Source organism: Elephas maximus, chromosome 5 (assembly GCF_024166365.1).
Source record: "Elephas maximus indicus isolate mEleMax1 chromosome 5, mEleMax1 primary haplotype, whole genome shotgun sequence".
In the NCBI taxonomy this organism is placed as follows: domain Eukaryota; kingdom Metazoa; phylum Chordata; class Mammalia; order Proboscidea; family Elephantidae; genus Elephas; species Elephas maximus.
This window is the reverse complement of record NC_064823.1, coordinates 59,973,208-59,985,569: the sequence shown is the minus strand read 5'-3', so window position 1 is coordinate 59,985,569 and position 12,362 is coordinate 59,973,208. Positions and strand designations below refer to the sequence as shown.

At 35.8% G+C, this 12,362-nt stretch overlaps 1 protein-coding gene across 5 annotated transcripts in view; it reads left to right on the top strand.

Annotated features, from left to right (window-relative positions):
* Positions 1-12,362, top strand: part of PDLIM5 (PDZ and LIM domain 5) — a 1,027,106-nt gene that overhangs the window by 121,462 nt on the left and 893,282 nt on the right. For all 5 annotated transcript variants that reach the window (XR_007517627.1, XM_049885678.1, XM_049885680.1 and 2 more), the window contains exon 4: positions 11,581-11,623. Coding sequence is in view for 4 of the 5 variants with exons in the window: in XM_049885678.1 (XP_049741635.1) it covers positions 11,581-11,623 (43 nt within the window). In the remaining variant the exon portion in view is untranslated. The remainder of the gene's footprint in view (positions 1-11,580; positions 11,624-12,362) is intronic.

Below are 12,362 nucleotides of genomic sequence, written 5' to 3'. Positions count from 1 at the left end.
TTTTTTTTCCCAAGTAGAATATAAGCACCTTCAGAGTAGGGACTTTATTTTATTCATTACTGTAACCCCAGCGTAGTCCCTGGGTGGTGCAAATGGTTAAGCACTTGGCTACTTACCAAAAGGTTGGCAGTTTGAATCCACCCAGAGGTGCTGCAGAAGAAAGGCCTGGTGATCTATTTCAGAAAGATCACAGCCATTGGAGACCTGAAGGAGCACATTTCTATTGTGCAGCACTTGGGGTTGCCATGAGTCAGAATCAACTTGTGGCAAGTGGTTTGAGTTGTTGTTCTTTTTTTATTTTTTTGTAACCCCAGCCTCTACCACAGAGAATGCTGTTGTAGGGCTCAATAAATATGTGTGTAATTAATTAACAAATTAATGAAATAAATTAATTTAAGGAAAAGATATAGTTCAAGTTGCTGTTGAACTGACCTTGGGTAGAAGGTCAGTCAGGAATGAGAAGTTGCTGAGTTAAATTAACTTATGGTAACATAGAGGGCCATTCTCATCATAATAGAGCCCTTGGGTGGTGCAAATGGTTAAATGCTTGGCTGCTAATCAAAAGATTGGTAGTTCAAACCCACCTAGAGGCACCTGAGAAGAAAGGCCTGACAACCTACTTCCAAAAGATCACAGCCATGAAAACCCTATAGAACTCAGTTTTATTCTGCAACACGTGGGGTTGCCATGAGTCGGAACTGACTTGAAGGAAACTTTTTTTTTTTTAACCATAACAAATCTGGTGGTTAACCGGAGCTAGATTCTGACTCTAAGAATTTTTGTTGTTTGTAAGTACAGGCTGACTAAAAAATAAGGAATACTATCAAAAATGTATTATTCAGGGCCTAGATTATTTGTGACTCTGTAGTCAAAACCAGTTTGTAATGGAACTGTCATTGATGGTTGTAATTCAGGCCATGATGCCAATTCCTTTATTTTCTCGACTGCGAAGAAGAGAAGGTATGAATATGAAGTTCTTGACACATACCCACAAGAAGTTGCGTGCATGGTCACTTATCCCAGATGCTGGTTGCTATTTTGGATGTTGTGTTGTTAGCAGCCATCAAGCCTGCCCCTGACTCATGGCGACCCCACGTACAATGGAATGAATGAATCACTGCCCAGTCCTGGGCCATGTCCATGATCGGTTGCAGATCAGACCACAGGGTTTTCATTGGCCTTTCACCAGGCCTTCCTTTTCCTAGTCTGTCTTAGTCTAAAAGCTCCACTGAATCCTGTTCAGCATCGTAGCAACACTCATGCCTCCACTGACAGATGGGTGGTTGGCTTCCCATGAGGTGCATTGGCCTGGGATTGTCTCCTGGTCTCCTGCAAGGAAGGTGAGACTTCTACTACTGAGCCAACACTGCCTCCTTGTGCTGCTTTGAGTAGAACACTCAACATAGCACCACAGAAGATGTTCATAAGACAACGTGCAGACCATGCGGTAGAAGTATGGCAAAACCCTATCCTACTGGAAACTGAAGTTTCCTGTTCATATGGGAAAAGAAAAAGTCCATTCTCTGAAAAAATAAAAAAGAATGGGCTGAAAACTCACTCTTCTTTATTTTTGCATCTGCTTTTAAACTCAACTAGGAATTTTTTGAAGAACTTAAACTCTTAAATTTGTGTATGTATTGGCCAAACTATGAATGTGTGATAGACAGATAAATATCTACATGTATTATCCATGTAGATCTCTGTCTATTTATGTAACTACATTATACATATATAGGAGCCCTGGTGGCTCAGTGGTTAAGAGCTCAGCTGCTAACCAAAAGGTTGGCAGTTCAATTCTACCAACCGCTCCTTGGAAACCCTATGTGGCAGTTCTGCTGTGTACTATAGGTTCGCTAAGAATTGGAATGGACTCGACAGCAATGGGTTTTTTCTGTAAAAGCAGAAAATGAAAGAGGTTTTGAGTAGCCTTTATCATGTGTTAGCAATTGAATGAAGTGCTGAGTAGCAGAGTTAAAAAATAGTGCTAAAAGTGTTACCCTTAATCTTAAATAATTAACTAAATCGGTTGTTTCACCAAACTTCAGAATCAGTGCCATGTGGTGAGAATTTTATTTGAATATAGGTGGCTTGGAAGTTCAGCTGGATCATTCAGTTTGCATGCATTGTGAAAGATTGAGGTTTTTGTAAATAAAGTTTTATTTGAGCATAGCCATGCTCAGTTGTTTACATATAGTTTGTATCTTCTTGCAAGCTTTGATAGAGCAGGGTAGATGCAACAGACAGTAAAATGTCCTCAAAACCTAAAATACTTTCTGTCTCTTTATAGTTAAAGTTTGCTATTTTTTTTTTACAATGGGGCATATTAAATAAACTTTATATAAAAATTCTGTATCAAAATGGTGTTTTTCACTGAGACAGAATTTCACTCATAACGCGAGTGAATTATCCCAAACTTTGAAATGCTTTTTATTTAACCATTAAAAAAAAAACATTGCTTTCGACTCGTAGTGACCCTATAGTACAAAGTAGAACTGCGCTATAGGGTTTCCAAGGCTGTAAACCTTTACGAAAGAAGACTGCTGCACCCTTCTCCTACGGAGTGCCTGGTAGGTTTAAACCACCAACTTTTTGGTTAACAGCCAAGCACTTAACCACTGCACTACCCGTGTGCCTCTATTTAACCATTAACACATCTAAAATATTAAGCACTCTTTAATGTTCTTTTGTATTCTTTTGCATAGAAATTACTTTAAAAACACTAGTTAGAAAAAAGCTTTTTTTTTTTCCCCTTAAATAATCCATTGGTTGTTTTGAGTGTGAACAATGGGCACAATGAGTAGATAAAACTTTTTTTTTCAGGTAAAATGTAATTGTGGAAAAAAATTTAGTGTGCAAAATAAATTTTCTTCCTCTAAAATCAGTTAGAATTATATGAAATTTTGCACATAATTTGATAACCTGTTTAAAAAAGATGTTTGGAAATAGATTATAGGACATAGGAAAGCACTTATTCTTATAATATGTCATATACTAATACTTTTTACAAATGTACCGGAGGATAACCAATTAAATTTTGCATCCTTGTCGGAATATTCTGGAAGAAGATTTTGGCTTTGACAAACCTGCTGCTGTTGAGTCAGTTCCAGGTAGAACTGCCCCATAGAGTTTCCAAGGAGCAGCTGATGAATACGAACTGCTGACCTTTTGGTTAGCAGCTGGAGCATTTAACCACTGTGTCACCAGAGCTCCTAGGTTTTGACAAGGCCTAACCAATTTACCTGAAATATCACCAAATCAATTTGGGGTATGCCCACATTTAATTTTTGTTCTGAACCTTTTTTTCTTAGACATTGAGTGAAATAATCTCTGAATTGATCCTAATTCTTCCATGATACTATTAGGTATAATTTTGGTTTCTGGTTACCTTTAGAGATGACCTATTTCTATATGTACCCATGTTGACCAATTGTTCCTGCTGCAAAATGACCACCCACTGGTGAAAGGTTAGAAGAGAGGGTGTTACTGGGATTGTTACGAAGATTGAATGAAAACTATAATATGTGAGTACTTAGTAGAGTACCCGGTACATAGAATAAATTTAAGGTAGCTGTTATTTTTTGTCTATGATTCCTCTTATGCTATTTAAACTTGTCTAACTTACCATTTTACTTTACTAAATGCTTTGTTTCTTAGAGATTTTTAGGTATTTAGGCATTAACTACTTGAACTATAACATAAGAATAAATTGGAGTATTACCACTTAACACTCCTTTCATATTATCCCCTTATTTTCTTCTTTCTGTTTATCACTGTGTGAAATTATCTGAGTTTTTTACTTGTTTATTATATCCTGGAAACCCTGGTGGCATAGTGGTTAAGTGCTATGGCTGCTAACCATCGGAAACTCTGTGGGGCAGTTCTACTCTGTCCTGTAGGGTCGCTATGAGTCGGAATTGACTCGATGGCAATGGGTTTTTTTTTGGTATTATCTGCCCCTTTATTAGAAGAATGTTAATCCTAGGCAGGGCCCTTTGACTTGTTACCATTCCATCTCCAAACCCTGGAACCTATGCCTAAGGCTCAATAAATATTTGATGGATGAACAGATGAAAGGATGATAAAGTGAGGATGTCGAGTGATATATAGAATTGTCACCAAAAATTTGAATTAATCAGTATTCCTGTTATATTTCTGAAGATCTTAATAGATAGCATTGTAATGGTAAACTTCAACTATAGAAAATAAAGCAACGTATCATGAGAGAAAGAAATATTTATTAAGGAGAATCTTTGGTGGTGCAGTGGTTAAGCACTGGACTGCCAATCGAAAGGTTGGCAGTTCAAACCCACGAGCCACTCTACAGGACAAAGATGTGGCAGTCTGTTTCCGTAAAGATGTAAACCTTGGAAACCCTATTGGACAGTTCTGCCCTGTCCTATAGGGTCGCTATGAGTCGGAATTTGACTCGATGGCAGTGGGTTTGGGTTTTTTGATATTTGCTGGCTCGTGCTAGGTGTTTTGCTAGGTGAGACAGATACATTAGAGGGGGGGAAATGTGTGGACACTGGCATTAAACTTATTAGTGGTCCAAGTTAGTTAAGCATATCTAAGCTTTATTTCAGGAACTTAAGCAATATATTATGTATAAGGTCCTTAATGTTGAGCTCATAGTAGGAGACTAATAAATGGTAACTAAAAAAAAAAAAAAATACAGACATTGATGCATTCTTTGTTTGTATAATGGAAAGTATTTTATCCTTTTAAGTCTAACCTAATGCTTCCCCTCCCTCCATTTTTTTCCCACTGAAAATAGAGTAACCATGGGTAGAAGGTTGAGTAGAAGTCCTCTTGTTTCTTCTTCCCAATCGGCTCTCTAGCTTGATTTATAACTGGTTAATGAAAATTTTTTCTCAGAATCTATTCAGCTGCTGTGGCCTCCTGAAAAGGATCATTACAACAGAAGCACTCAGCTTCACCTATAAAACAGTTGCTCTCGAGTTGACTCTGTTCATGGTGACCCCATGTGTGTCAGAGTAGAACTGTGCTGCATAGGGTTTTCAGTGGCTGATTTTCTGGAAGTAGATCTTCAGGTGTTTCTTCTGAGGCACCTCTGAGTGGACTTGAACCTCTAGCCTTTCATTTAGCAGCTGAGTGTGTTAACCATTTCCAGCTTGAAAGGACTCCCAACGTTACCTAAACCAAAAAAAACCAAACCTATTGCCATTGAGTCAATTGCGAATCATAGCCACCCTATAAGTCAGAGTAGAACTGCCCTATAGGGTTTCAAAAGCTGTAATCTTCATGGAAACAGACTGCTGCATCTTTCTCCCACCAAGGACTGTTGGGTTTGAACTGCCAACGTTTTAGTTAGCAGCCTAGCACTTAACCGCTGCTCCAGCAAGACTCCTCAGCCTTAGCTAGGAGAGTAAGTATCAAGTAGCAACTGCCTATTCTGGATTTATCAGAGCTACACCCAATGTAAGGCCAACCACAAGCACAAAGAGCCCCAGGTACTCAGGTGGGTTAGAGCCACTCCCTTCCTTCTGTTCTCTATCCTCCTTTCTTCCGCTCTTCAAAAAATCTGTCCAGCTTTCGGTTACAGCTTTCTTTCTGTAGGAAGAAAAATGTACTTTATTATTTCTTACAGTAAGATAGTGAAGGTGGAACAAGGGGGAGAGAAAGAGAGAGTATGTGTATAAGCTAGAAGGTGTACTATGCTGATATTTAACTATTTTGTACTTTTGTTTATAGGAAATATAACAGCCTTTACATATTCTCAAATCATTTGGGAAAAACCACTGATATATTGCCATAAGTGATTTAAAATGTTTGAAGTTTGAGTTTTTAGGAAAGTAGACTGACTGGAAGGACAATAAAGTATGGGGAAACTGTTGAAAGAAACATCCCTGTCTGCACACTTGAGTGCTCACTTTTTCCTCCTGGAGTTGCTTTGTTATTACAAATTGACAACTTTGCAATTACAGTGATTAATGATGTACCCTAGTGTTTATGGGTCCTGAGGTCAGTGGGCCCAAAGATGGCCATACTGTGGGAAACTTAGATAGAGCTTATCTCATAGAGGATGAACCAAAAATTCTTTTCCTTTCTGTCTGATTGTTTATGAGTTAAGTATGTTAGATACGGTTGAGGAGTCACCAAGACATAATGAGTAATGTGAATTATCATTTTCAGTCTAGTCGTGTTGCCTAAATCCTCATGTTTAAACACTAATGTGAACATTCACTGGCTACCTTATTAACTAAAAACATGTTATTTTATAAAGAAATATTAGAAAAAGTACATTAATTAGTTGAAAGTGTAACTTATAATACTATTCATTAGGTGCTCATAAGATGAAGTTTTGCTTGATTTCTTTGAATCTGATCCTTGATGGATCTACTGCTTGTTTATGGTATTATTTTTCTGTATGTTATTCTAACCAGGGCATCACAACTCTGGTTTTTGATACAATCCTTTATAACTTAGGCTGCCTTCAATTGTTAAGCTAAAAGGTCTGAAATTAGTTGGAATGCATCAGGAATTTTTAATTTGGATACCACTCTTACACAAATCAGTCAGCTTTCTAGCCAGCTTTGTTCTTTGAGTTCTGTGAGCTGAGGATAGTACTGGGTTAAGGCAGTGGTAGCTCACTGTCAAGACTTACTTAAAGAACGGTGGCTTCACACTAAGGAACGAGAGAACAATAAGCAAATTGTTCAGCCCATGGCACTAAGCCATTGCCAGGATCTCTGCTGGTTTGATACTCACACACTACACAAAAGTGACTTGTGATGATCACTGTAGTTGAAAGGGAAATATATTATCCCATTGTGTGTCTGCCAGGATTTGAAGAGAATAATGGAGGAATACTTTTCATATTTGTATCTCAGTTTTTAAAAACTATTTAAACACCCTTTAAAAATTATTTGTTTTCTAGTAGTCTGTGACATTTCTAGGATAAAAGAACAGATGTTCACTATAATATTTTAATAAAGAAAAGAAAAATAACTATACAAATTTTAATTTTAGGAAATGATGTTGCTTTTCATATCCTAGTATTTTCTCCCTAGGGAATGTAGGAAATACATATTACAGTTTGATGAAGGAAATAGGATTTTACTTCTTAAACACTGATTAAATTTTGCTCATAGTCTGAATGTTTTGTTAAATATAAAGTTCAAGAAAGACTAATTTGATAAAACAAATATTCTGTATAACAAATGATTTCAAGAATTTTAAGAAATGTGATATTTCTTTCTCTTAATTGGAGCCAATTGTAGGAGACTTAGGTAAACATTTTCAGACTTTACAGAGATTTACTCTTTCTTTAAACGTGCCTTTGTTTCCTAAATAAATCTCCTTCAAATGAGCATGGGCACCAATTCACAGAATTTTGTTCCTTAGGAAATTAAAGGCTCTGAGAAGTCCTGTGGTTTAGCTCCTTGTGTAACTTCAGCTCTGTTTTTCAGCTGTTTTTGACAACAGAACCTTTTTTGTTTCTTGAAAAGTAGTTTTCCATAAAATATTCTTTAAGAAATATTCGTCCTTATAAAAAATTGCACGATTGCATTGTATAAAATATGGAAAACACATGTACAAAAGAGAAAGAACAGATACCATTCAGAGAGAACCTTCATTAAAATGTAGATGTGTTTCTCTCTACTCCTTTCCATGCATTGGTCATGCTGTGTATACAATTTTATATCTTCCTTTCTACTTCACATCGTAAGGCATTTTATCTTGCTATTCAAAATTCTTTCTAAGCATGATCTTAATTGTTGTATAATGTGTCATGTAGTTATAGTTAACCATTTCCTCATTCTTGTATACTTGATTGTTCCTAATTTTTTCACTATTATAAATTACACTGTAGTGAACAAATAATCTTTATATATGAAGTCTTTCTACATAAAGCCTTTCCTATATTTCAAATTATTTTCTTATGATGGATTCCTTCCCAGAAGTTGATTATTATGTCAAGAGCATGAGCCTTCTTGAAGGCTTTTTTTAAAAAAATCAATGCTAGATCCTTTTCTCAAAGAACTGTATTAATGTATAGTCTTATTCTTACAGCATTGAGTATTAACATTTTTTTTAAAAATCTTTACACATTTGAAAAGTGGTATATCTTTTTATTGTTATTCTTTGATAATTGGTAAAGTTGTTTGATTTTTTCTAACTAAAGGGCCATTGCTATTCATTTATTTTGTAGCCTTCATTTATCATGTATTCCAGATTTCCTGAGCCACGATTGTTATAGATCATAAGAGTATGTCATTGTACTTAAATGTAAGATTGTTGTAGCATACTTATCTAGTACATGTTGTAGATTTTGAAATGTTTTTCAAAATACTTTTAATGTGAAAAAGTTATTTGACTTCTGTTTACTCTAAAAAGTAAAGTACAAAAGTATAAAGACAATTTTTATTGGGCTTTAAGTGAAAGTTTACAAACCAAGTCAGTCCCTCATACAAAAATTTTTATACACCTTGCTGTATACTCCCAGTTGTTCTCCCCCTAATGAGACAGCTGTGTCCATTCAGCCAGCCTCTGTCCCCCTCTGCCTTCTCATCTCTCCTCCAGGCAGGAGCTGCCCACATAGTCTCATGTGTCTACTTGATCCAAAAAGCACACGCCTTTTCTGTCTTACAGTTCAGTCCAGCCCTTGTCTGAAGAGTTGGCTTTGGGAATGGTTCCTGTCTTGGGCTAAGTAACAAAAGGTCTGGGGACCATGACCTCTGGGGTCCTTCTAGTCTCAGTCATGCCATTAAGTTGGGTCTTTTTATGAGAATTTGAGGTCTGCATCCCACTGCTTTCCTTCTCCTTCAGGAGTTCTTTTTTTATGTTCCCTGTCAGGGCAGTCATCAGTTGTAGCTGGGCACCATCTAGTTCTTCTGGTCTCAGGCTGATGTAATCTCTGATTTATGTGGCCCTTTCTGTCTTTTGGGCTCATAATTACATTGCGTCTTTGGTGTTCTTCATTCTCCTTTGCTCCAGGTGGGTTGAGACCAATTGATGCATCTTAGATGGCCGCTTGCTAGTGTTTAAGACCCCAGATGCCACTCTCTAAAGTGGGATGCAGAATATTTTCTTAATAGATTTTATTATGCCAGTTGACCTAGATGTCCCCTGAAACTGTGGTCCCCAAAGCCCCGCCCCTGCTATGCTGGCATTTGAAGCATTCAGTTTATTCTGGAAACTTCCTCAGTTTTGGTTTAGTCCAATTGTGCTGACCTCTCCTTATAAAGACAATGTTAACATAAGGTTCAAAAATTACATGATTTAAGTTGTGAGCTCCTGTAAACATTCAGATGATAGAGGTCAGACCAACCTGCTGATTGGCATATAATAAAGTAGCTCTAATTTTTTAAGGAACCTATCTGAATGCTTCTGTGACTCATTTGGTATTTAAATATTTAAACCAACAGAATTAATTTGTATTGCATCTAGTATCAACTGTTTTTTAACAATCAGTTATGTTCATATTTTTAACATGTAGTGGACTCTACCCTTGGATTTTGAGGGCATGTTGCTCCCCCTTTCTCTGACTACCTTAGTGCATGTCATTGCACTTGTGAGTTTTATCAGAAGGCAAGTGGGGCAACCTGACTCAAATTTCAGATTAAAAAAAAAATTATTTTATTTTAAAATTTTGAGTAGTATTTTTGTAGATGTTTCAACCTATAAAGTAGATTAGGACTCCTGATTATTCTGTGCTTCTCAACAAAGTAAGGGGTTGGATTCCAAAATTAATGAAAACTAGCCAATCCGGGGATTTTTTTTCCCCCAACCTCCTACACTCTTTAAGAACTAACACCTAGAAAAAGACTAAGGAGTTTGTTTTCATAGATATAGGATATACGCATTTTAGTTTAAGTTTGGAAACCTAGTACTATTAGATAGCATGCTCTTTTTTCTTTTCTTTTTTTTTTTTTTTTTTTAGGGTTGCTAGAAGGGCTCCATGTACCTTGAAGTGTCTAGATGAAAAAGATACCATACTGTCTATTATGGCAAACTTTTAGTACTATCTTAAGTAGTTTTAATAAGTAGATCCTTTGTGATTATGTCCTATTCTGAAATTTCAGTAAAAGGAAGATGCCACTGTTCTGTACTTGAACATGTTTCCTTTGCTTGCTATAATAACTCTGTAAGCTAAACGAAAAACTGTCTACTTAAGAGTGAACATGGAAAGTTATGCAACAGCACAGAATGTAATTCTGTATTGCAGTAACTGAATGTGAGCACGCATTGTAGACTGCTAGGTTAGCCAGTTTTTCAGTGCCTGCCCTAACTAATCAAATTAGTTATTGGAAAATTCAGATGCTGCTAAAATTGTTGATCAGAGTTTATTGCTAGGTTATGCTCATAAAGACCCTGTATCTTATGCTAGTGTCTTCTGTTTGTGATCTGTTTTACTTTCTGAGTAAAATGATCCTATGGTTTGTAGTTTGAAAGTGTCATCACTTAGCATTTACCCACTGGGCTTACATTTCTTGAATTCTGCGCCTGATATCTTACCCTCAGATTTGTGTGTTATGAGAGAACTCAAACTGCTTCTGCCATCATTAAGCAGAATAGATACATTAACACTGGGTAAATAGCTTTTAAATCGTTGGAGTCTTTCCCAGTTATTTACTTTCCTTGAATACAGGCTATGTATTGTAGTGTTTAAGAAGTATGGACTTTAGCTCCATCTTAGGCAATTTAGTTACCCTAACTTTGAAGTTCCTCATCTGAAAAATGGGGATAATCATAGCTTCCACTTTGGCTGTTGTAAGGATTATATGAGATAATGGCTCCAAACCAATTATTGTTACTATTAGTCCATGCTAACCAAAGGAATAGTAATAACACAGTACAAGACAGCGTATGTTACAAATATAAATAATAAAAAATTAAGTATAGAAATTTTTAAGTTGTATGCATGAATTTTTGTCTTGTTTTCTTCTCATAATCATTACTGGGTGACCTACTACATGCCAGTCACTGTGCTGAGATACAAACAAAGTAAGACAGGGTTATTGCCTTCACTGAAATTATAGCCTAGTGAAAGAATTTATGGTTCGGTTTTACCATAACAAAGGCATTAATTTGCATAAGCACTTAAGAATATAAATATGAAATAAATACTCATTCAGTGACCCAGTTCAACCAGAATTTATTCAGTATCTTCACAAAGGTTTTTTCATGGGTGTTTCTAAATGGATATTAGAATAAAAAAGCATTTGCTGTTGAAGATATTTAAATTAGATGGTAGAGGAACTATTCAAGAATCAGAAAACCGTGTTTATTATACTTTGCCCTTTTAGTTGGGGAATAGCCTTAATTTAAGGACTTAAGGTGGGTGCAGTAGCAACCAGGATTGATGTTTGTTTTTCCTCAGTTGAGGTAGTAGAGAGCCAGAGGTTGCTAATGAATAACTAGCATATAAGGGTATTGAGTCTTGTAGCATTTGACTTGCAGAAGACTAATAAATAGATTATGAATAGTCAAAAGATATGAATTGTGAAACCATAAATTCTGATTTAGGGTATTAAGATACATAATAGTAAAAAATTTTTTAAGGAATTTATAAGTTTGTAAAACTTCATGTTTTTTTTCTTTTTCTTTTTTCCCCAGAGCATCTGCTACACCTAAGCCTGAGCCGGTTCCTGTTCAGAAGGTGTGTTTTTAATCTAGCATCTAGGGTACCATTTGATAGTCCCTCCTGAGTAATTCCTAGTTCTGTCTCAGGTTATATGGACATTTCATTTAGCCTTTGTACAATTTTCCTCATTTTTTTTACTTAAAGTATGAGGAGAAGAACTGGAAATGAACACATAGAGAGTTACTTTCTATAATTATACGTGTATTATTAAAACATTATTTCCAAATCTATGCATTATCAATAACTTATACCCAAATTTCTTACATTCACATTTACATACTAATTTGCCTGTCTTTATTCATGTATTTTCTACAGGGAATAGATAAGTGGTTACTGAAAATGTATATCCCAACAGGTCTTTAACAACATTTTATTAATAAGTATTTAATTGCATTTTCACAGTATTCTTGGATTAGTTTATTGGCAGTTAGTCTTTTACTCGCATATGTTCCCAAATGTTCCTAAACTGGTGTTCGTGTACATCTGGTTTTTGCTTTTGGGGATTTTACTCTCAATTTTACTTGCTGCCTTTCTGTTAGGTTACTTATTATATTGATTTGCTTAAACATTAAGCTACTGTTTTTCTCCATTAACTTTTTTATTCCTATAAGATTTTAGATTACTTTTTTTTTTTAGAAAGTAAATATAATACAGCATCATTGTATGCATTTAAAAAATATGATTGTTTATCCTTTGGAGTTGTAGAGTGAGTAGGAATTTATTCTTGAATGTCATGAGCGATTAACTTGATTTT